The 22677-nt window shown below is 45.2% G+C and overlaps 1 protein-coding gene across 3 annotated transcripts in view; it reads right to left on the bottom strand.

Annotated features, from left to right (window-relative positions):
* LOC106737578 (uncharacterized) overlaps positions 1 to 22677 on the bottom strand; it is a 91598-nt gene that overhangs the window by 13904 nt on the left and 55017 nt on the right. For all 3 annotated transcript variants that reach the window (XM_059714824.1, XM_019479710.2, XM_059714826.1), the window contains one exon: positions 15238 to 15339. In XM_059714824.1, the coding sequence (XP_059570807.1) occupies positions 15238 to 15339 (102 nt within the window). The remainder of the gene's footprint in view (positions 1 to 15237; positions 15340 to 22677) is intronic.

Below are 22677 nucleotides of genomic sequence, written 5' to 3' on the forward strand. Positions count from 1 at the left end.
CAACAAAAACAAATAAAGGGTAGAAACAAGCACAGTGTGTAATTAAAGAAAAAGTAGAATTGTTTTATTCTTAACCATAACTTTTAAAGATAAGTTGTTTACACATACTGTCTATATAAACACACATACAGTTCTCTTAAATACTTTGACAAATTATTAAGGACTTTCTCCTGCAGTTAATAATGTAGGCAATATTTTATTTAGTCTTAGTAGAAATTTAATCTCTGCAACCTCATTTTTCTGTTGCAGGATATGACTTGGTTATGTAACAGAACAATAGATCAAAGGCAGACACTAGGGTTTGGTTTTGTTTTTTAATCTAATGGACCAATTTTTGAGCACTAATGTCTCAAATTATTCTTGGATTGATCCAGCTCCCACTGAAATCAAGAGGGACTCTATTGTAACCTTTTCGGTTGAGTTATCTCATATTGCTTCTCAATGTGTAGACAGAGTTTTTAACCAAAAAGTACTTCTGCAATATTGAAATATGACAATTTGTTTCTCCTTTACATCACCAGTTTGGACTTTTTCCCTCCTTACGTTTTCTTGGGGAAACTGTAAAAACTTACAGAGAAAAAAACTGTTTAGAATTTCACTTCTCCAATTCTAAATATAGTATAAACCATGAAGATGAATGCCTTTACCAGATCTGAAACAACTTGATTTGGAAAGAAAGAACTAACACATCTTATGAATATCCCTTATTTTTCAGTGTTGAAGTGCTATAGCTATTATGGTCCAAGAAGTATTCAAGAAGCAAAGGGGGCTTTTTTTTTGTTGGCGATATCTTTTATTGAATCAACTGTATAGCTAGAAGAGACACCGAGAAATGGCATTGTGTGCCTGAAAACTTAGATCTAACATCTCTTCCTACTATGCAGTTGATTTGATAAAATAGATCAGCAAAAAGCTCCCTTGTTTTCCCCTTACCTTTTTTAACAGATGTCAGGACATGGCAATGTATTTGTACCCACAAGGTAAGTAAACATGTACTCTCCACCTTAAAAATAAATAACTATGTTTATTTCAACAAGTGTACATTCATATAAAAGCATAATTATTTTCATATGAATATTTGATAGGATTCTATGCTTTTAAATTAAACACAGTATGTTAGATTGAGAGAGCACAAATTTAGGGAGGAGAGGGGGGAAAACTCCTATATATTAAGGATCTAATTTTAAAAGCAACATTAACTGCTCTTGATTTATACTAGTTTAGAGTCAATCACTTACATGACCAGTAAAAAAAACAACCTTTTTTATATTATCTTTATCCATCTAAATATTAAAATAAAAGAATGGGAGGAAAAAAGGAAAAACATATTAGTCCAAAATTAAGGCTCAGATTTAAAGAAACTCCATGTACTCTAAGTGTTGGTTCCTGGTTTTAGCCCTCTTTCAAGCAAATTACATTCTTGGTTTTGTTAGATCCAGAGCAATTACTCTGGATCTGCAATGAGATACCAGAGATTAGAATCTGACCGGAAGTTCCCACCATACAAAGCGATTTAAGATTTTACATATGCACAAGGGGACAAGTTATAGCTGCCGTGGGAACTGTAACTACACATTTCCTGGTTTGTGAGAAATTAAAATCTCAACTTTTACTCTGCATTTAATGTAGCTTTTCACACTTGACAAACTGTATTTTCAGCTCAGATTCCAAGATGGAATAAATTATTTCCTTTAACATTTATGGGGTGGTGTTTTCATTTTTTTTTAAAAGAAAAACTGTTTAAAAAAAGTACATACTCATATGCATACACACATCAAACTACACATTTTAACTACAGTACCTTGAGCAGTTCCAAGAACTTCCACCCCCACTTCTTTACTGATATCTCAACGTACCTGAGGCAGCTAATTAAAAAAGGAAGTGGTCAAAGTCATGCTTTTTTGTAAACTTCAAAGGTGATCCCCTCTCCTTCCTCCTCTTTACATTTTACTGTCTGGCTTTCTACCCATCCTGCAGCTGTTAGCTAAGCCTGTGTTTCATGGCGTCAAACCTGCCTCCTCACGGTCCATAAAGTTACAGCAGGAATCGTGATATGCAGGTGTGGAAAAGGGAAAAGTGCAGGATGGGCCCGTTAATGATTTTTCTGGCACCCCATGCTGAGCTGCTGAAGAAAGGCAAGTGGCTCTTTGTTTGGAAAGGTATGCTGGGCCATATTACTTCTCCCACAGCAAAGGTGTTGGTTTTTCACTTTAAGGGCTGTTTACAGAAATGATTCACCTTTAACACAGCTTTTAAAAAATGCTTTGAGGCTTTAATTAGATATGGGAGTTGCATCACACTACTACGAAGACTTTTACTTTCCATTTAACCTCCCATTAGATGATTCAATGATCTTTTCCAATGATGAAAAACAGCCAGTGTCAACTATGCAGACTAACACAGGAAGGGTGACAAAATTAAAAATATTTTTGAGCTAGTTAATGCCACAAGCCTTAACCTGGACCCCTAGCACACATTTATATTTGGTTGGGGAAGATAAAATAACCCAGGCATAAAAAGTCTATTTTCTCTGATTTATGAAATCATCTGAATGTCTGCTTAAGCTTAAGTAGGTGTGCTTAAGTGTGTTCAGAAATAATAATGCTTTCCTGAATCAGATCCCAAATATGTGCAGACTAATTTAGGAATAATTCCAAACAAATTGGAAGGCAAGGAGTTTCAGAAATGGCTGCCTAGAAATAGTCTCCTAAGGCTAACACTTTCAAAAGTGCTTAATTTAGGATCCCACAAGCCCTTGTAAGTCAAGGTGACTTAGGCTCCTCAGCCCTCGAGACTTCTTCCCCTGACTCTGTGCTAAGGTACTAAACAAATGGGGACTGAGGTGCACTATACACTTTGGGACCCTCAAAGTCCACTGAATTTGGTGCCAAAGGACTGAAATTTAGGCACTCCTTTTATAAGATTTTTGACTCGGCATGTGTGCTTTACAGATAGGTGATATTTACTGGTCAACATCAGATTGAAAATAAGGTGCAACAGGGTGTGGGTGGACAGAAAAGGAAATTGTAAGCAACAGAAAATGATTTTTTAAGTTTGAGAAAGTTTAAAAGGGGCTATTGAGACTAACAGGACATCTCATATTTTCTCTCTTATTTTGTCTTTTTTATGTTGTCTCAGTCTGGAAGCATATAGGCAGGGATCTATTTATAGTCTCTAAAGTAAGTTTTTTATCTATACCAAATTTTAAATTGCAGTAAGTGAAAACAGCATGGCTGGTGCTGTTCAAATCAAAAATAAAGTTGCAAGACTTCATTGTGATCTCACTTGGAGCCGCAGGATGCATATGCCTTAAAGGTCTGACGACAAATTGATGAATTTCAAATGCCACACACAGTTTGTGATGATCCTTCCCAAATTGGGACTTCCCCAAATGGTAATATTATCATAGCGATGCAGAGCAGAGCAGTGGCGGGAGCCTTGGTGAGGGCTCTGTATCTGGGGCTGGACTCCATGGAAATCGCGCGTGACCAGGTGGAGAGCTGCATCTGGGGCTGGGAGATGCCGCTCCCTGCCTGGACGCGTTTCCCCATCTGGCCACATGCAGTCTCCATGGAGACCAACCCCCGGCCTTGGCTCCGGCCCCAGGTGCAGCACCCCCACTGGGGATCCCACTGCTACCGCTGTCCCTGCACCGTTATGTCCCATGCCAAGCCATTGGGGCTGGGGGCTGCCACCCCTGTGTGGACATGCTGGGGTGAGCTGAACGCTGGTATGGAATGGGGGTGCCCCAGCCCCATCCACCTCCCCCAGCCCTGGCCTAGTCCTGGCCACTGCAAGCACACAGGGGGGTATGGAGTCACTGCTGGGTCCACCCCACTCCCTCCCCTGCTGTGGGCTGCATGCCTCGGGCTGGGGGAGGGAACGGGCAAAGGGAGGGGGGAAAGAGGATAAGTTCCCCCCACTTGGCGGGCTTAGTAGTGACACAGCTACCCCTGCCTCTGTCTCCCCAGCATCTGCTGTCTTCTCCCCGTCATGGGTGCTGCAGCCCACCAGCGAGGCCTAGAAGTGGCTTCCAGCTCTGCCATGGCCCCATGCTGTCACTGTCCCAAGATCCCAGCCCTGGACGGAGCTCTGGGGAGATGCATGGGCAGGGTGTGCAGACTGGCAGGGAGCTGCTTCTGGGACTGGGCTGGGAATTGTGGGGTGATGACAACATGGGGCTGGGATGGGGCAGAGTTGTGATCCACTCCTTGCTCGCCCCTGCCCGGGCAGCTGAGCATAGCTCTGACCCAGCCGTGGCCCCACACTGTCACAGCCCCACAACACCACCCTGTGATTGTGGCCTTGCCCACCTGTCCTGTTGCTGAACATTGCTGCCAACGTAGGGAGTTAGGGTGAGTTATTACACGGGGGTGGGGGTGCTGACCTGGCTTGCGACAACTCACCAAAACAGCCTGCGTGGCCCTCAGGCTCAAATAATTGCCCACTCCTAGTGAACGGGTTTATTTTTAGTCCCAGGCTTTGACAGAGGAAAACAGAAAAGGATTAAAGGGAACAAACAATTCGGGTTTTTTTGCCCAAATCCCAGATGTTTGTAGTTTTTACAATAGTAGTATATGACCCAAGGTGTTAAAGAAATAAAAGTAAATAAATAAAGATGCTCATGTTAGAGCTGGGAAGAAAGCACTTTGGTTCAACAGTGGTGTGGCAGCTTTATCTGTCTCGCTTCATTCTAGTCTGTGATTACAATACAACTCATTTTTCTTTTTTTTATTTCACAGGATACTATAGACAGACTTTAAAACATAAACTTGGTTTACAGGCTACAAATAAGTATAATTCCTGCCAGGCCAAGACAGCTGCATGAATCAAAGGACTACTGATGCTTCCAACCCAGATGCTTTTGTTAGCTTATCAGTCATACATAACAAGAAACTCAAGGTTTTAAATCAGCCAGGCACTTCTGTGCCTCCTCTCTCTAATTTTAGGGTCTAGATGCTACAGAGACCAGCAGGATTACTCCTAGCAAGTAAAGTTAAGCATGTACCTTCATCTTGGCAAGTTCAGTAGAGCTCTGTTTTGCCTGGCTGGGTGTCAGGAGGCACCATGCCTATGTTGTCTAACTAATGGCAATGCCCTGTTTCAACACCGTTGCATGACAGACATTATAGGGAGTAAAATTGGAATTGAGACCTCACAGTAGTACATAAAAATATAACATGAAATAATTCTTACCCTAATAGGTTTACAATCCTCAGTGCCCTCTCTATGCTCCTGGCAGACCCAAATGCGCTTACATTAGAAATGCTGCACTGAAAGTGTTAAAAAAAAAGCTAGACACCATGGGCATGTCTACAAGAGATGCTTAACTTTGCATTAGCATAGTTTACTGTGAAGTAAGCATGTGCATCTACACGTGCACATGCTTACTTCATAGTAAACTTTCCTAATACTGAGTAAATTTGCTACCTACAAATACAATTAGCAAATTTACTTGGCATTAGTAATGGCACCATAGTGCTTGTGTAGATGCCTGACTGGAAGCAAAATCTGCTCCTGGTCAGCCATCCACCAGGGGGTGGGAGATAGCTCCCTGGGAGCTGGCTGCTGCTGAGGCAGGCTCCACCACAGGAGCCTGAGCAAAGACTATGTTCTCCTGCCCTGGCAGCAGGGAGCTCCAATCCTTATCTCCCAGACCCCACTCTGCCATGGAGCTGGGCAGAGAACAAGCTCCTTGGCCCCTGCCCAGCATGCCCGGGTTGAGACAATGTCCCCCTGCCATGGCACTAGGGAGCTTCCAGCCCCTGACCAGGACATTTCCCAGCCAGCCCCAGGCTGCGTGGGGAAGCAGTGCAGCCTGGAAGTAGCTGGGGACTGTCCTGCACATACAGACTTCCCCATGCAGCCCGGGGCCGGCCAGGAACTGTTCTGGTCAGGGGCAGGTCCCAGGCCCATCCCTCTATTGGGTGATTGAGGTATGGGGCTTGGAAAGAGCTGCAGGGGTGGGTAGGTCCTAGCCCCTTGCCCCAATGTGCCAGTGGGGCAGGTAGTAGTGAGCTAGCTGCTAGTTGCCCCACCTGTGGATAGAGACAGGGGGCTGAGATCTGCCCCTCTCCTGCAGCTCTTTCCAAGTTCTGTGCCCCTGATTGGGGAGCCAGGGCCAGGAGCTCCCTGCTGCCAGGGCAGGAGGACATTGTCTCTGCCCCGGCAGCAGGCAGACTCCATGACCAAGAGACAGCTGTCTCCTGGCCCAGTGCTCCCTACTAGCCCTTGGGCTAGCAATCAGGGGAAGCCCCAGTGGCCACAGGAGTGCACTGCAGTGCTGCAGAGAACTGGGAGCAAATATGCTCCCTAATCTCTGCGTGTGTAGACACCTATGCAAAAACTCTTACTAGGTGTCTACATGTGGCCATTTAATATGGATTAGCCCAATTTAAACCACATTAGAGGTGCGTGTCTAGCCATGTGCACCCTTAATGCAGCTTAAAAATGTCAATCTTAGGCTATATGAGCCTAAATTTGATACCTGCCCAAACCAAGTATCAAATTTAAACAGGATTAGTTAATCCAGATTAATGCACATGTAGATGTGTTAATGCGCATTAACACAAGGGCTTTAGCTCTGGGTATCCCCAGCCACTATGGAGCCGACTGGAGCCTAGCCCCAGGGCTCTTGGTTAGCTGTCTCTCCTCAGCCTTCAGCCATTCTGTACCTTGGGGCACACTGCACAGGGAGCCTAAGGGAGCCATGCTGCCTGCAGCAGTGCACCAGGCCCCATGTGCCCACCTGGGCAGGACCCAGGCCATGGGCGACTGGTGCCTCCTAGGTCTGGGGAGGCACCAGATCACCAATGGAGGGGGGGGAGGGGGGGCAGCAGCCAATCACCAACATAGGGGGGTGTCTCCCAGCAGCCGATTGCTGAGCCAGCGCAGAAACCGGAATTACACCTCTGGTTTTGCAACTGGCGCTTCTAGGGGGCACATGGCCAATCTCAGGAGGTGCACGTGCACCCGCATGCACCCCCTATGCATTGCCAATGATCCAAGCAGCCTCTGCCCATCCTGTCCCCTAGCTGAAGCTGCTCCTTGGCCACAGGTGAGTGTAGCAAAGGGCTGCAGCCTGCTGCATCCCCTGCCCAGCCCTGAGATTCCCGCTAGGGATGCTGGCCATGCTCTTTACGGTAGCAGGGCCAACAACTGCTCCCTGCTGCTCCTCAACCCACAGCCCTCTCTCTTTGCAGGCACTGTAGTGAAGCACCTTTGCTGCACAGTTTCCTCTCCCTGGCTGTTCCCCTGTCCTGGGTGCTGCTGCCAGCTCTCCAGGGCCAGTATCATAGGGACAGCTGTGCAGGGGCCCCAACAGCCAGTGCAGGCACTATTTCAACCCCAACTCCACCCACATGCCCATGCCCATCCTGAGTGCTCAGGCTCCCAGCCGGACCAGCTGGACCTGGGCTGCCCCACAACCCTGCTGTCACCTGGAGGGTTACCTATCACAGCAATACATGTTCCTGCCCCCTGCTACCAAGGAGAACATCACCACTGGCATCAAAACTTTCCTTGGCATGTGACAGGTCTGTGCCTGACCAGCTACAGGGACATGGGCTGCTCAATAAATTGCTGAACTGTGTCCTGCCTGCTTGCATGCTGTGGGGGGCAGGGGGAGGGGGAGAACCTGGGGCCAGGGGAGTGTGGGTGGGCCAAGCAGAGAGCGGGGCTAGGGACTGGGCCGGGGCCAGAGGTGGGGACTGGGAGTGTGGAGGGCCCTCCCCCAGTGTGGGACTTACCACATTTCTGGGGCTGGCAAGGCTGGTGGCTTGGTGTGGGTCTCCCCGTCAGCAAGGGCAATCAGCTGTGCCCAGTGTCCACACCCCATAGTGTGTTGCTGCCTCACTCTCAGCCCAGCCCCACAGCCTGCCATGAGGAGTGGCTGGCCACACTACCGTCGGCTGTCAGCTCCTCCCCAGGGGGAGGCAGGCGGCTGGCCGGGTGGAACCAGGGGACTAGGCTCAGCAGGCACACTGGGACCAGCTGGAGGCCCTGGATCAGTGCCACATGGAGCTGTTCCAGCAGCAACTGGCCAGCCAGGGCTGGTCAGTGGTGCCCATGTCCAGGCCCTCCCACACCTGGCCCCTGGCCCCAGCCCCACAGGAAGGCCTCTGCTGCCTCCTGCTTGCAGTGGCCCCTGACATTTGCTGCGGCTCCTGGACCCATGGGGGAACTGTCCGTGGCCAGGGTGCTGGCTGCCTGTCACTAGGCTCTGTGCCCTCAGCACCCCACTGCACAGCTCCCACTCTGAGACTCAGACAGAGACTCTGCCTCTTGTACATAGTTTTCAGTTTGGGAGGAGGCTTTTTTATTGTTGGTGGGTGAGGAGGGTGATGGAGGAGGTCTGTGTGTTGGGGAGGGAAGGGAGAGGGGACTCTGTTGGTTGAGTGGGGAGGGATGGGGTGAGGCATAGGAGAGAAATAAAAGTTTTCATTGCAAACACATGCATGTCCTGACAGTGGTGCTGGGGGTAGGCAGGGGGTAGTGGGTGTGTGGGCAGCAGGGCAGGTGGGTATTGACAGGGCTAGATGGGTGCACCTCCATGTCCCATTCCTGCAGCATGATGTTCTGTCACAAGTCCTGAGTGGTGCAGCAGCCCCAAAGGCACTGGGACTGGTGGGACAGGAGAGCAATGGCAGTTGTGGCAGAGGCACCCTGGAGCCTGTGGTTGCCGTGGCTGGCAACAGCAGCAGCAAGACAGCAGCTGAGCAGCAGCAGGGGCCCCAGAAACCACGTACCAGTCATCCAGCAGGTGGGGGTGTCAGGCGGTATCAGGTGGCCATGCGCCAAGTGTGTGGAATGGCAGTGGGCAAGCAAGAAACTGTGGCAGCCCTGAGAAGTTCAGGAGTCTGTCCCTGGATGCCAGGGCCAGGAGCTGGGGTAGGCAGGGCTGGGAAGCGCTGCTGTGACAGGGGCACAGCAGGCATATGCTGTCTGTCTCTGCTACACTGCTGCTGTGACACAGCCTAGAGGTCGTAGTGCAGAGGGTGTGTTTTTAAGATGGCTACTAAGTGCTGGGAGCTTGCTATAGCTTTAGCATGGCTGCCAAGAGCTTGCAGCCATGTGTCTGGAGGCCTGAGCTCCTCCAACTGGCCACAGGGGCACATGGCAGGTCTGGACTGACCTGGAACTAAAGTTAATCCCAAATCCCACCACATGTAGACACCTGCCAAAACCCACTCAATCTGCATTACTTTAGCGGGCATTAAATTTAAGACCACTTAAAATCATGTGTAGACATGCTCACTGTGCAGTAGCTTACTGCACAGTAAATCTAGGTTGGAGTAAATGCATGTATAGATGCGCCCCCTGAGAGTATCAGCCAGACTGGCTGTAATGGGTGAAATACACAGTTTGGTCACAATTAAATTATATTCAGCACCGGGTCAGCAGCACTTATTGTTGATGACAGGCAACTACACCAGATAGATTTCTTTAGGAGAATGATGCATAGAGCATATAAACATTTCTGTATGGTCACAGATGAGCTCCTGACAATAGAAATCTGCAGAAGAAAAAAAAAAAACTGAGCTAGTTGCCTTTGCTCGCATAAGGATCCCTCCTGCCATCTTTTTTCCAACTATAGCTGCATGGACTCTCCTTCAATCCTCTTGCCTGGTGCTACAGCAAATATTATTCATTCCAGAACTCTACAGAAGTGGGTTTGTGCCCAAAGTAAAAAGCAAAAATATATAGAATATATTTTGAGTGCTGGAGCATGAAGTAGGAGGAGAAGCTGGAAGAGAGGACACAGTGATGGAAAATGTTGGCTTTAATATATTCTTGCTGAGAAATATCCCAAGCTGGCTTCTCAGCTGTCAGAAGAAAGAGTAAAATGATCTCGTGAATAATTGCCTTTGCCAGTCCCCTTGACCGCCAGACAAAGCTTTATTTACCCATCCTGCAGCCATGTGTAGGGATCCCCGCTTTCTGTTTGACTGGCTACATTTTAACAGTGAAGCGTGAGAAACAAAATCTACTTTTAAACCCAGCAAATATCAGCAAACTTTTTTGTCAAACTTACAGGGCATCTAATTACAGTGACTAGCTATACTTGATCATGTCTGTAATACACAAAAATGTTTTCCCAAATCCACTAATTCCTCAGGGAAAATTGCTATATTGGAAGCTCTTTGGGAGGGGAATTTTTGCTCTTTTGTGTTTTGATAGCACCCGAGTTTCACTAGATGCTATCACAGTCACTATAAGAAGTAAGTTTTAGTAACTGAAAAGGAGAGAAAGAAAGGTCTAGTGCTTAGCCCATTAGCATGGGTCATAAGAGACCTGGTTTCAGTTTCCTACTATATCATAGGCTCTCTGTGTGACCCTTGGGCATGTCACTTAATTTCTCTGTACTGCCATTCCCATGTATAATAAGGAAATTATAGCCTATCCCTAACCCACAAGGGATCTGTGGAGGAACAATGCAGTAAGGATTTTGAGCATCTCACAATCTATAGGTTCCTAATCAATTCGTGATTTCGTGAATTTTATAGAAATCATGAAATTGGACATTGTCTGCAAAATCGGGCATTGCCTGTGAAATTCACAACAACAAAATTACTAAAAATAAAATGCTGACTCCCCTGTGGGAGCCAGCAGTCCTCATGGCTGCTGCTGCCCAGCCATACAGCCTGCCAGAAGGTGGGGGGCCACCAACACAAAAGGGAGCAACCAAGATGACAGCTGCCCCTGCTTCTCACTGCTGACTGGCTGAGAGGGCTGCCTGTTATGCAGCCCCACTCCTCTTGGCCAATCAGTGGTGATGGGCAGGGCTGCATGACAGATAGCCTTCTTGGCCAATCAGCTCAAAAAGTGGGGCCATCAGGAACCCTTGTCCAAGCAAAGCTGTGGGGGGACCCTACTGCAATAAGTCCGTGAAAATGGCAGCAGGCACAGTGATCTGCCCAGAAAATTTTTCACCTGTCTCCTTGATTTGGGCAGGTCCCTTGGCAAAACTGGCTAACTGTGGCCTCGACCTCACCTTGATCTGTTGGCTGGGGAATTGGTTCCACGGTAGGACCCAGAGGGTGGTGGTTGATGGAAGTCAATTGTTGTGGTGCGCTGTGACCAGTGGGGTCCCTCAAGGCTGTGTCCTAGGGCCTATACTATTTAACATCTTCATCAATGATGTAGACATTGGTGTCAGAAGCAGGCTGGCCAAGTTTGCCGACAACACCAAACTCTGGGGTAAAGCATCCACACCTGAAGACAGGAAGGCAATCCAGGCAGACCTTGTCTGGCTCAGGAAATGGGTGGACGAGAACCTGATGGTGTTTAACACCAAAAAATGCAAGGTTCTCCACCTTGGGAGAAAAAACCTGCAGCATGCTTATAGGCTCGGTAGTGCTACGCTGGTTAGCACTACAGATGAAAGGGACTTGGGGGTCATGATTGACCACAAGATGAACATGAGCCTTCAGTGTGATGCTGCGGCTAGTAAAGTGAACAAAACACTGGCTTGCATCCATAGATGCTTCTCGAGCAAATCCTGGGACGTCATTCTCCCATTGTACTTGGCCTTGGTGAGGCCGCAGCTGGAGTACTGCATCCAGTTTTGGGCTCCACAATTCAAAAAGGATGTGGAGAAGCTTGAGAGGGTGCAGAGGAGAGCCACGCGCATGATCAGAGGTCAGGAAAACAGACCTTACCACAAGAGGCTGAGAGCCATGGGACTCTTCATCCTGGAAAAGTGCAGGCTCAGGGGTGATCTGGTGGCCACCTATAAGTTTCTCAGGGATGTTCACCAGGATCTGGGGGAACGTCTATTCACCAGAGCCCCCCAAGGGATGACAAGATCGAATGGTCACAAACTCTGCCGCGATGGATTCAGGCTGGACATAAGGAAGAACTTCTTTACTGTCCGAGCCCCCAAGGTTTGGAATAGACTGCCACCGGAGGTGGTTCAAGCACCCACTCTGAACATCTTCAAGACACATCTGGATGTTTATCTTGCTGGGATCCTATGATCCCTGCTGACTTCCTGTCCCTGGGGCAGGGGGCTGGACTCGATGATCTTTCAGGGTCCCTTCCAGCCTGAATGTCTATGAAATCTATGAAATCTAATAAGGTATCATAAGGGAGGCCACAAAAAATGCATAAAATAGGCCAACCAAAATGAGAACCATTTAACAGAATTCCTAAATGCCATGTAGAGTCCCTTAGAACAGCAGTGCTCAACAGGTGAGTGGTGGCACTGTTAATTGCTGTAGCTTTCGGAGCCACAGCAATTAACACTGCCACCATTCTGGACTGAGGGGGGGATCTTTGCAGGCCAGATGACACAGCCCCATTTGTAGAGCCTGGCTGGTGCGTGGATTGCACTTGCAGACCGAGCTTGCATGCTGACCCCATGCTGGATCAGGCCTGTGGACTGACCCTGCTTGCAGGATCTGACCTGTGGACTGGCCCCATGCTAGTCAGCCAGCCCCTGGGGCTGGAAGGTTAAACACCAGGGCCTAGAAGGATGATTCTTTATTCCACTGAGAAATTCTGTTGTAGGGAGCTCAGGTCTCTCAAATGCTATAGTTTCTCAGAGCAGTTTCTAAAAAAAGCACATTGGTTTTCATCCCTGTTAAGTCCTATAGGACAATTTCATAGCCAAACATTCATATTTATACAAAAGGATCTTTGCAACAGAATATCAGATTCCATTTCTGACAATTCTCTCATTTTCTAATATTACTTTAATGCAGTTATTATTCTATTATAAAATGGGCCAGCTAAAAAGTTTCAACTCTGTCTATATGGGACAGACTGCAAAGGGCAGAACCCTATTTTACTTCATGGGTTTCAGTGGCAGTTATCCAACCATGTAAATGCCACTTTTGGCACTTCTGGGTAGTTTTCAATTCAACAAATGATAAACCTAAACTAACCAGGCCACTGGAACTGCCATTAATCTTTACAGGGAAAGGCTATGTCTTATCACGATGATGAATACAATTTCTTCTGGACAAACAAATATAAATTTGGTTTCTGCAATGCCACAGATTTCAGTCCTTTCAGGGCCATTTGTCCTACATGCTAGAATGTAAAGACAATTCACCCATAGCAATTTAGCAAAAACTTTCTTTATTTTCTCTCTGTCTTGAGTTAAATATACCCAACAGAACCATTCATCTTAATGCTTAGGCCCTGATGCACCCAGTATTTCTGGTGGGCAGAGCCCTGTGCTCATCTAGAAATTAGTAAAATGGGGTACTTCTTTGGCGCTGGAGTCTGCTACTTGGAGCTGCTTGAAGGATCAAAGGCTGTCCCCACACTTCCAGCAGTTTGCTCTGCTGTGGGCAGATGGGCAGATATGGGGCCAGAGCCATGCACTGCAGCCTGGCTCAACCCCTCCTCTCCTCCCATGCTCCCAGAACCAGTGAGAGGGGCTCTGGGGGTGGTCACAGGTAAGGGTCCCCCCCCACCAGCAGCAGTATTAGTGGCAGGGGCCACCCCTGCTCCCTCAGGTACATATCAGGGATGGGGAAGGGGCTGACAATGGAAAGAGTAAGACATGGCAGGGTTCGGATGTGTCCCGGCAGCCTTCACCTGGTACCAGTTAGAGCAGTGTTCTTAATTTTTTTTAGCCTCTAAGCACCCTCTCCATATTTTTTCTGAATTTAGATTGTAGCTCAGTGATTCTGAACTGGGGATCTGCAAAATTCAAAATTGTTATGGAGAGGACCTTGAGGCTAAGAACTTTGAGAAACACTGCCTTAAGCAGACTTGCAGAAGAGGAATTTTAGGAGGAGCTAAAATCATGGACAGGGCTCTGTGGATGAGCTCAGGGAAGGGAGAACTACATGGATGGAGGCATGAAGTACAATAGTGTAGGGATGCTGCTGGGTGTCCTGGGCAGCATCTATCTTTTTTTTGCTCTCCCTTTCCCTCCATCTTCCCACCTCCCAAGCCAGTACCCAGGGCAGTTGCCCTGTTCAACTCACCTTAGTAACATCACTGAAAACAGCAACTGCGGAGGAAGCTGACAAATAGGTGAACCTACTGGCAAAGTGAGACATTCTAACAAAGGACAATAAAGAGCTAACTTGACTACAGCTTTGAAGATGAAGAAAACCAGTTTAAATGCACTGTGATCCCATCAAGTGGAACTGGTGGAAAGACTCCAAGAGAACTGCTTGATCAAAGCAACAGGCAAAGAAACTACTCTGTCAACTGTACTTTGTATGAACTAAAGCAGGGCTGTCGAAGTGGCTGGAGAACTCACTCCCCTCTGCTCCACCATGGTGCATACTATGCCACTCCATTGTGCCACACCTCCAGGAGCAGGGGCATGGGCAGGGGCAGGAATTAAAATCCACAGGAGGGAGGGGGAGTCCTAAGCCCTAGCCTGCTGATACAGCCATAGCAATAGGGAGAGTGACGGCTGGATGTGAGCCCAGAGGCTGCAAATTAACCATTCCCAGCCTGTAGGCCACAAGTTGGCCAGCCCTGGACCGAAACATGTGTGCATCCAGAGGATCTGAGGCTGATAGACAAGTCAAAACAGGATGCTATGAAAGCACAAACATGAGCTTGACTGTCCAGGTGGAAAGAAAAGATGAATTTCAGTATAATGCAACACTGGAAAACAAGCAACCTATGTACTACTTGTCTCCATCAGCAGAAATAACAGGCACGTGTTCATTTTAATGTCACTAAGTGAAGTTCATTTTTTCTCTACCGAGCCTGGGCAAGACCTTGCTGCCACATATCTGAAATAATTAGTAGTGCTGATGGTAAACACAAGGCCAGAAGCAGACTTCCTTGTTGCATGCCATGCATATACAAACAGAGCGTAATTGAAGCTAGAAACCCTACTTTGAACAATTTGGAGACGTTTTCATTAAACACACACACAACTAGCCAAAAACCACATCAGCCCGGTAAAATGTTGGTGATCATTCAGTTATAGCAGAAAGAAGAAGAAAACCAAGTGCCCATTTGTGCATTTGTGTTAGGAGGAGCAGACAGAAGTTGGAATTACCTTGCAGTCTGGTCCGTATGATTTGTCATAGCAAAAAATCACAGCTCCTTAAGGGCTTTAAACCTAGGAATAGGAACCTTCTGACTCATGAGTGCTAACAGCCAAAAGTTATACCTGGTGCGATTCTATTAAAGGGAATCATACTGGGGATGAATTTGGCCTTTATCCCCGATATTCAGCCTTGGCTCGATGAACAAGCAAGCTGAGACATTCAGCTAAATGGATGCAGTGACGGCTGTGGTTTTCTCACTTACCTTAGGAAATATTTGCTCAGTTTCTTCTTGAGGCTTCATATGTTTGCTTGGATGATGAATTGGAGGTTGGTGGGATGCTGATCCCAGTACAGCTTCTGAGTTCTGTAAGAGGATGAAAGCAAACTAAGTCAAGGGCACATGTTCTTCATGGTGCATGAAGAATACGTCCCCAACTGATTATTTCATTACAGATTTGTATATGAAACCACTTCTACGCTATTTTGAAATGCGCCTTCAAGTGGAAAAGTATACATAACTATAACAAACAAAGTCACTGATGTAGAGATCTTTATCAGTTCTTTACTTAGGCACAACTCATTTGCCATAAGTAATATAATATTGAAGAGGGCCATATATGACCCTACTCTTGTCTTTTTAACTCAGCTACATGTTTTATTAACACTGTGATGGATTCTAATTTCATTTGCAGCAGCATAAATACAATATTACTGTATTAATGTAACTGGAATTGCTCCAAATTAACTCCAATATAACACTGAGAGCATATTCTGTTCTAAGTAGATACAGTTATTTAAACATACAAAAAGCCCTATGCATTTTCTACAACTATTTAGGAAACTACACCGGCTCTTTATATTCTTAATACAAGACATAGACATGAGGCATATTATAAGATTTAATTTTAGTCCCAGGCAGACATTCCCAGTACATGGGGGCCCCAGGGCCCTGCCCCCCAACCTCGGGAAGAGGGCTGTTACCTGAAATGCATAAAACTTTCCACATGTCCATTGTCTTAGGGCCCCACCACCCAGCAAAAATAAAAGTCAGGGCTTATGGTACCAGGAATGAAGCATCAGGACTTCTTGGAGTCCAAAATCAAGTCAGTTCAATTCAGTCCTTCATACATCCAAAGTAGATAAATTAAGTAGCATGTAGTTTGTGTGTATAGATAGACTATTTGGAGGAAACCTTAATAACTAAGTTTCTGTTCGCTTTGAGTGAACACTGAAGATACCACAGCACGTTTTGTAAAATAAGCATTATTCTACAGCATCCCTTCACTACAATTTCCTTAGTTTGTCTCACCTCATCACTATGCAGTTGGTTGCCATCCTGTAGGTGGAAATTAACAGAGCTGTACATGATTTCCTGAGCATTTCATTCCATTTTTGTCTGAGCATAAACTACAGAAGAACACCATATTTTTTGATGCTTTCTCTTCCAGTTGAAATGAGGACATGTAAAAGGTGAATAAAATGTGGTAAAAAATCCAAGTGAAACTCAACCACTATATAGATTTCATTTGGGTCAGCTGAACTGCGTTTTGGGCAAAGGTTCAAATGAGTCTTTCAATGAGTTTGGGAATCGTCATAATCCTCATAATTAATGCAGTGAACATGGTTCAATGAAAAAAAAAGGTCTTTATCAAAGAAACCAGATTGTAACTTTGAGATTACAGGTTTGATCGTAACTTCATAGATATAACAGTTTTCCACTTTTTGTGAAACGTTTGACTTAGTTATGCTCGACATTCTGATTACAAATAGAGCATTATACAGGATCAGTAATGCACACTTCCTGACAGTGCTCAAAACAGTTGTCAGTGGAGAGCCATTGTCAAATTGTATTGTTTCTAGAAAAGTTCTGCATGAGGCCCAATAGTATTCAGCATCTTCACCTGTGACCTGGAAGTAAATATGAAATTGCTGCTGCAAAAATTTGTAGATAGCACAAAGATTGATGAAATGATTTCCAACAGTGAAGAGTGGGCAGTAATCTGGATTGCTTGGCAAAACTGGATGCCTCTCTGGAAGATATAGTTTACCGCAAACACCATTAGGGTTAATTCAGATGTGATTGGGTCAAATATAAAATAAGGCCCTTCTGGCCTTAAATTATATGAATTTGCAAAGAAAGTAGTAAATGAACAAAGGGCTGGGTGGGGGGAATTTTAAGAGTGAGTCCCGTGAGGAGCAGACTAAGGCAATATATTGCTACTCATTTTGTAAAACAAACTCACAGGACTAGGGTCCTGTTAGAATTCTTCAGGTCACAAGATTACTGCCCAAGCTTCTATCCACAGAGAAGACAACTACAAACATCCTTATTACAACAGGCAGTTTAAGCACAATGCCAGCTGAACAAAGAAAGAGTGCAGTGTATTAGTCTCCCTGACTTAGGGCCAGATGTTAGCTATCCATTTTACTCTGCAAACAATAAACTGGTTTTCTTTCTCAGAAGCCCACTACATCCTGCAAACAGAGATGAAACAAGAGAGAGTTGTTTTTGTACCAACCCTGAAAGCATAGACAGGCAACATTTCACTGTCAAATTCATGTACTCTTAGCATATTTATTCTCAACTATGAAAATTACAATACATTGAATGCACAAATTTATTCCATGTATGTACATTTTAGACAAGATAATCTCAGGGTAATGAACTTAATTATAATGGCTGTTGCTTGAAATAATGTATTAAATGTAAGGGTTTTGCTTTAGCTTGTTTCTAATAAATAAAAAGCGGGAAAGAAGGTTTTGTTGGGTTTTTTTGCTTTTTGCCTTTTTAAAAAGCTTTACAATGGAGAAGCTGAAATGTTTATAAACTAATAAAAGGTTAAATTTATAAGGAAAATATTCAGGAAAAATCAGCAAAATCTTGTACAATGGGAAAATGGATTGCACAAAACATCAAATATTGTTCAGTCTCTGTTAAAAGAGCAGCACAGGTGAGGTTTGCTTTTTATGTTACCCACCGCACAGTCCTGCAAGTAAATGCAGGTCCATGCTTTTGGCTGAGGATCTCTTTCAGGAGAGATTTTTGCACTCAGCAGCCAAAGTGTGCCAGCACTGGAGTGAGCAGTGTTATCGGGTGTTAGCTGCAGCACTCTGATACATCCTTGAGACCTAGCACATCATTAGTGATATCTTCACAACTGAATGTGCGGGTCTTAGGTCATATCCCAGACAAAGCAAAGGATAATTTTCAGAACCAAAAAAAAAGAAAAAAATTCCTTATTATGGGCCTGCAGGTGTTCTTCTGTACATTTGTTTTCAGCTTTGTTATTGAAGCAACTCGTGTTTTTAATAAAGCTTCTGCACTAAGATGCTGTTTGACAAAAGACAACACTGGGACTTGAACAAATGTTCATCAATGCACTGAAGTAAACTGGAAGAGGAATGGATTTTGCAATGTAACGGAGACCAATGTAAATAGTAGGCCTGATTCTCTGTGTTGGCACCCTGTGGGATCTTTGACACCACTCTGATTTAGTAGTAGTTTACACCTACTTTGAATAGGCATATATGACACTCCAAGGAACGGGGTGACAGAAGAACAGGTCTGAAACACATACATTTCAGAAAAAGTTCATGTAAGAGCGATGTAGTCATGATGGTTCCAGAAATTCTGTGAGGCAAGAATTCCTTAGAGTGATAGCTTTTAATGAACCAATTATGTTGTTAGGATAAAATTAGACAAGCTTTCAGACATTCTTCCTCAGACCTGGAAACCCTCTGATAATTATGGCAGTTGACTTCTGTAGCTATTGCTTCTAAACTACATGCACGAATAACTCCATATTTTCATGTATGTAACAAAATAAAACCTATGTTGAAAGAAACATGTTGCCTAAATAGAGACAGCATGTTATCATTTTATAAATATAGCATGTGTGAGCAGGTTATAGCATAAGCAAGGGTAAAAAAGCTTAATATTTGTAACATCAGTCAACACAGAATTCACAGAAGTCCAGTAACAAGTGTTCAGTCACATGCAGACTAAAGGAAGGATATCTTGCATTCAAAAGCTTGTCTAACGTTACCCTAAATACATAGTTGGTCCAATAAAAGAGACCACTCAAAGAAATCCTTGCCTTTCACATCAGCAAAATACATTCACCACTTTCTTTTATAGCAGTATATGATACATACATATTCTTTATTATATTATACCTTTCCACATGGAAGAACAATGTATTCAAACTGTGACTGAACACTTGTAATAGGAATTATGTGAATCCTATCTGGACATTTATGTACCAATATTAAGACACTTACATACCAATATTAAGCCTTTTCCCTTTCCTATACTATAACCTGCTCACACATATAATATTTATAAAATGATAACATGCTGCCTATATTTAGGCAATGTGTTTCTTTCAATATAGGTTTTATTTTGTTACACACATACACACACAGATACTTTTTATAATGGTTGTTACACTCCTAAAGTTCACTTCTCATCACAGCCCTGAGAGTTTTCTGCCAAGCTGAGAACAGCTCCTTGGCATGGCTGAGGCAGAATGGGATTGCTGAACAGCCATATTTGCACGGAGAATATTGAAAGTTCACACAAGTCATGACAATTCTTCTAGACTTCCTACATTCTGCTGGCAGACTTCTTTTCTAGTTACAGTCTTGTGGGCATGCTACGGACTCCTATTAAACACAGTTGGAAACCCAGTGACAATTATGGCAGCTGACTGCTGTAGCTATTGCTTCTAAACTCTGAGCAAAACCAACCCCATATTTTCATGATAACAAAGGAATATTCTGACTCTTATTTTCAATATGAAACTGCTTTACATGTCAAAAGGCATCAGAAACTATACAGTATAAATTTACAACACACTAGCTGCTCCATATATCAAGGCCTACATGGATCCTCTTGCTGTCTATTAAGTGTGAGGTAGTTCAGTTTGCTTTCAAAGTGGCGTAAACCCCTTTCTTACGAAGGCATAAATGCATGCATGGATCCAAATGAAACTCCTTATTTTAGATAGCCAAGTAGCACTTATGCCATTAGTTAGCCACATAAGTATCATCTTAGGCCACTTAGATTCTAGATCTTATTGCCCCGGGTGCAACTTGGTTTGTTCTTCTGGGCATGTTCAGAAAAAGATCTGCTCTGGCAGTTTATGTTATGTGGCAATCCCATTCTGCTCCGGAACATGTGGCAATCCCATTCTGCTCAGGGAGGTCTTCTTACCTTTTTTGCCCAATAACTGAGTGGTGAGAGCACTTGCCCAGGAGGTGGGAGATCCAAGTTTTAGATCCCCATTCCCCACCCCAGCCAGAGTAGGTTGGAACCTGTATCTCCTGTTTCCAGGGACCATTTCTCTAATCAGGTCAGCAAAACCAAGTGCCCTACATCCCTCTTATTGACATGGGCCCACTGGGAGCCAATAGAGGAAGATATGGGGAGGCAAAGGACTCTGTGGCTCAGTGAGATGGATGTTGGAAGGGAAGAAACCCTGGATTCTGGGCCCTGTCTCAGCTCTCAGTACTGTTTCTCCATTTTGTCCAATGATTATTTCATGCAAATATGGAAGCACTATTAGGGGGACTTCTTCTCCACACTAGCCATGGTTTTTCTGTGACCATGTTTCTAGGGCTCGCATAAGGCTCACATACATTTGGAGCTGTTGTTACTTGTGGACAAGCCAAGAACAATATGCAAGCAAAAACACTCCAACTTTAACTCTGAATGCAGCAATATTAAAGTTGGAGTGATTTTGCTATATTTGTTTTGTTCTCGGCTTGTCCACAAGAAGCAATGAGAACACAACAGCTGCTGCCCCTTTTGCAACATTCCTCTTTGGCAACTGCTCTGAAGGTACTGTGTGTTCATATCCACAGAGCTGTATGCCTCCCTGGGTGGAAAAGAATTACCGCAGAGTGTAAGTGACCAAGGCAGATCCCTTCTGACCATGCCCAGAGGGACCAGGTGAGTTCAGAGTGAGGAATACGCTCCAACTTCTGCTGAAGTATCCCAAAATGCCATGTTCATGGATAGTTACTCTATCCCTGTGGCATCCATGTACAAGAATGTCCTAGAATTTGCCCTCTTCAAAATATGACCCCTAATGCTACATGTCCCTTCAACTGTCATCCCATCCACCTCTAATGCTCTTGAACATGCCATTTAAAAGACTGCTTTGCCTGTCTCTCCTCCAACATACTCCTCACCCCTTTCCTATCTGGCTTTCATCCTCTTATCTCACTGAGTCAGCTCCCACTAACATCCCACTACTCTTTCTGGCTACACTGTCTCAGGATTTTGGCTTTGTCCTCTTCTGCCTCAGGGATCCTGCACTCTGCAGTATAGATTCATAGATGTTAGGGTCAGAAAGGACCTCAATAGATCATCGAGTCCGACCCCCTGCATAGGCAGGAAAGAGTGCTGAGTTCAGATGACCCCAGCCAGATGCCTCTCTAACCTCCTCTTGAAGACCCCCAGGGTAGGGGAGAGCACCACCTCCCTTGGGAGCCCATTCCAGACCTTGGCCTCTAACTGTGAAGAAGTTCTTCCTAATGTCTAGTCTAAATCTGCTCTGTGCTAGCTTGTGGCCATTATTTCTTGTAACCCCCGGGGGCACCTTGGTGAGTAGAGCCTCACCAATTCCCTTCTGTGCCCCCATGATGAATTTATAGGCAGCCACAAGGTCGCCTCTCAACCTTCTCTTGCGGAGGCTGAAGAGATTCAGGTGCCCTAGTCTCTCCTCGTAGGGATTGGCCTGCAAGCCCTTGACCGTACAAGTGGCCCTTCTCTGGACCCTCTCCAGGTTATCCATATCTCTCTTCAAGTGTGGTGCCCAAAACTGGATGCAGTACTCCAACTGTGGTCTGACCAGCATCCGATAGAGGGGAAGAACCAAGGAGGTGATACTGTTTGTCATGCATCTGCTGATGCATGATAAAGTGCAGTTAGCTTTGCTGATGACTTCGTCACACTGACAACTCATGTTCATCTTGGAGTCCATTAGGACTCTGAGATCCCTTTCCGCTTCCGTGCTGCCGAGCAGGCCATTTCCTAGGCAGCAGATATGCTGGATATTTTTCCTCCCTAGGTGCAGCACTTTGCATTTCTCCTTGTTAAATCGCATTCTATTGTTTTTTGCCCGTTTGTCCAACCTGTCCAGGTCTGCCTGTAGTTCTTCCCTGTATGGTTGCCACCTCCTCCTATTTGACATCCACCCTCCCTTGACATTCAGGGTTCTGTCCTCCTTTTGGACAGATATTCTGTCCTCCTTTGATTCTGCTCCCATTTTTCTTGTTTTTCAGGGTCTCCTCTGGTGGGATCCTATTTTGTTTTCCTATGAAAGTCCCAAAGATCTGTAGCCTCCGTTACCTCTTATACATCCTATCTTGGGGAACCTCTCTGTTCATAGTGCTACATCTGTTATCTTTAGGTCAATGACTCACAGATCTGTATCTTGCTCCCTTAAAAACACTGGACTTGCTACAGTCTTTCTAGATCTTCTTCCACAGCATAATAAGAATTCTGTTCTCATCAATTGAATAGCCACCACACTTATCTGACTTTCTTGACAGCTATTAGATTGCTTCTTTGGTAGTCATCACTCTGGTTGATATAAAATAGAACTATGATGATATAGACCTAAATTATGTGCAAGGTCCTTTTACTCTGTGGCAAACTTGTGTAAGACTAGGAATTCTGCAGCAGTTCTGATTG

This window comes from Alligator mississippiensis, chromosome 1 (genome assembly GCF_030867095.1).
Source record: "Alligator mississippiensis isolate rAllMis1 chromosome 1, rAllMis1, whole genome shotgun sequence".
NCBI lineage: Eukaryota > Metazoa > Chordata > Crocodylia > Alligatoridae > Alligator > Alligator mississippiensis.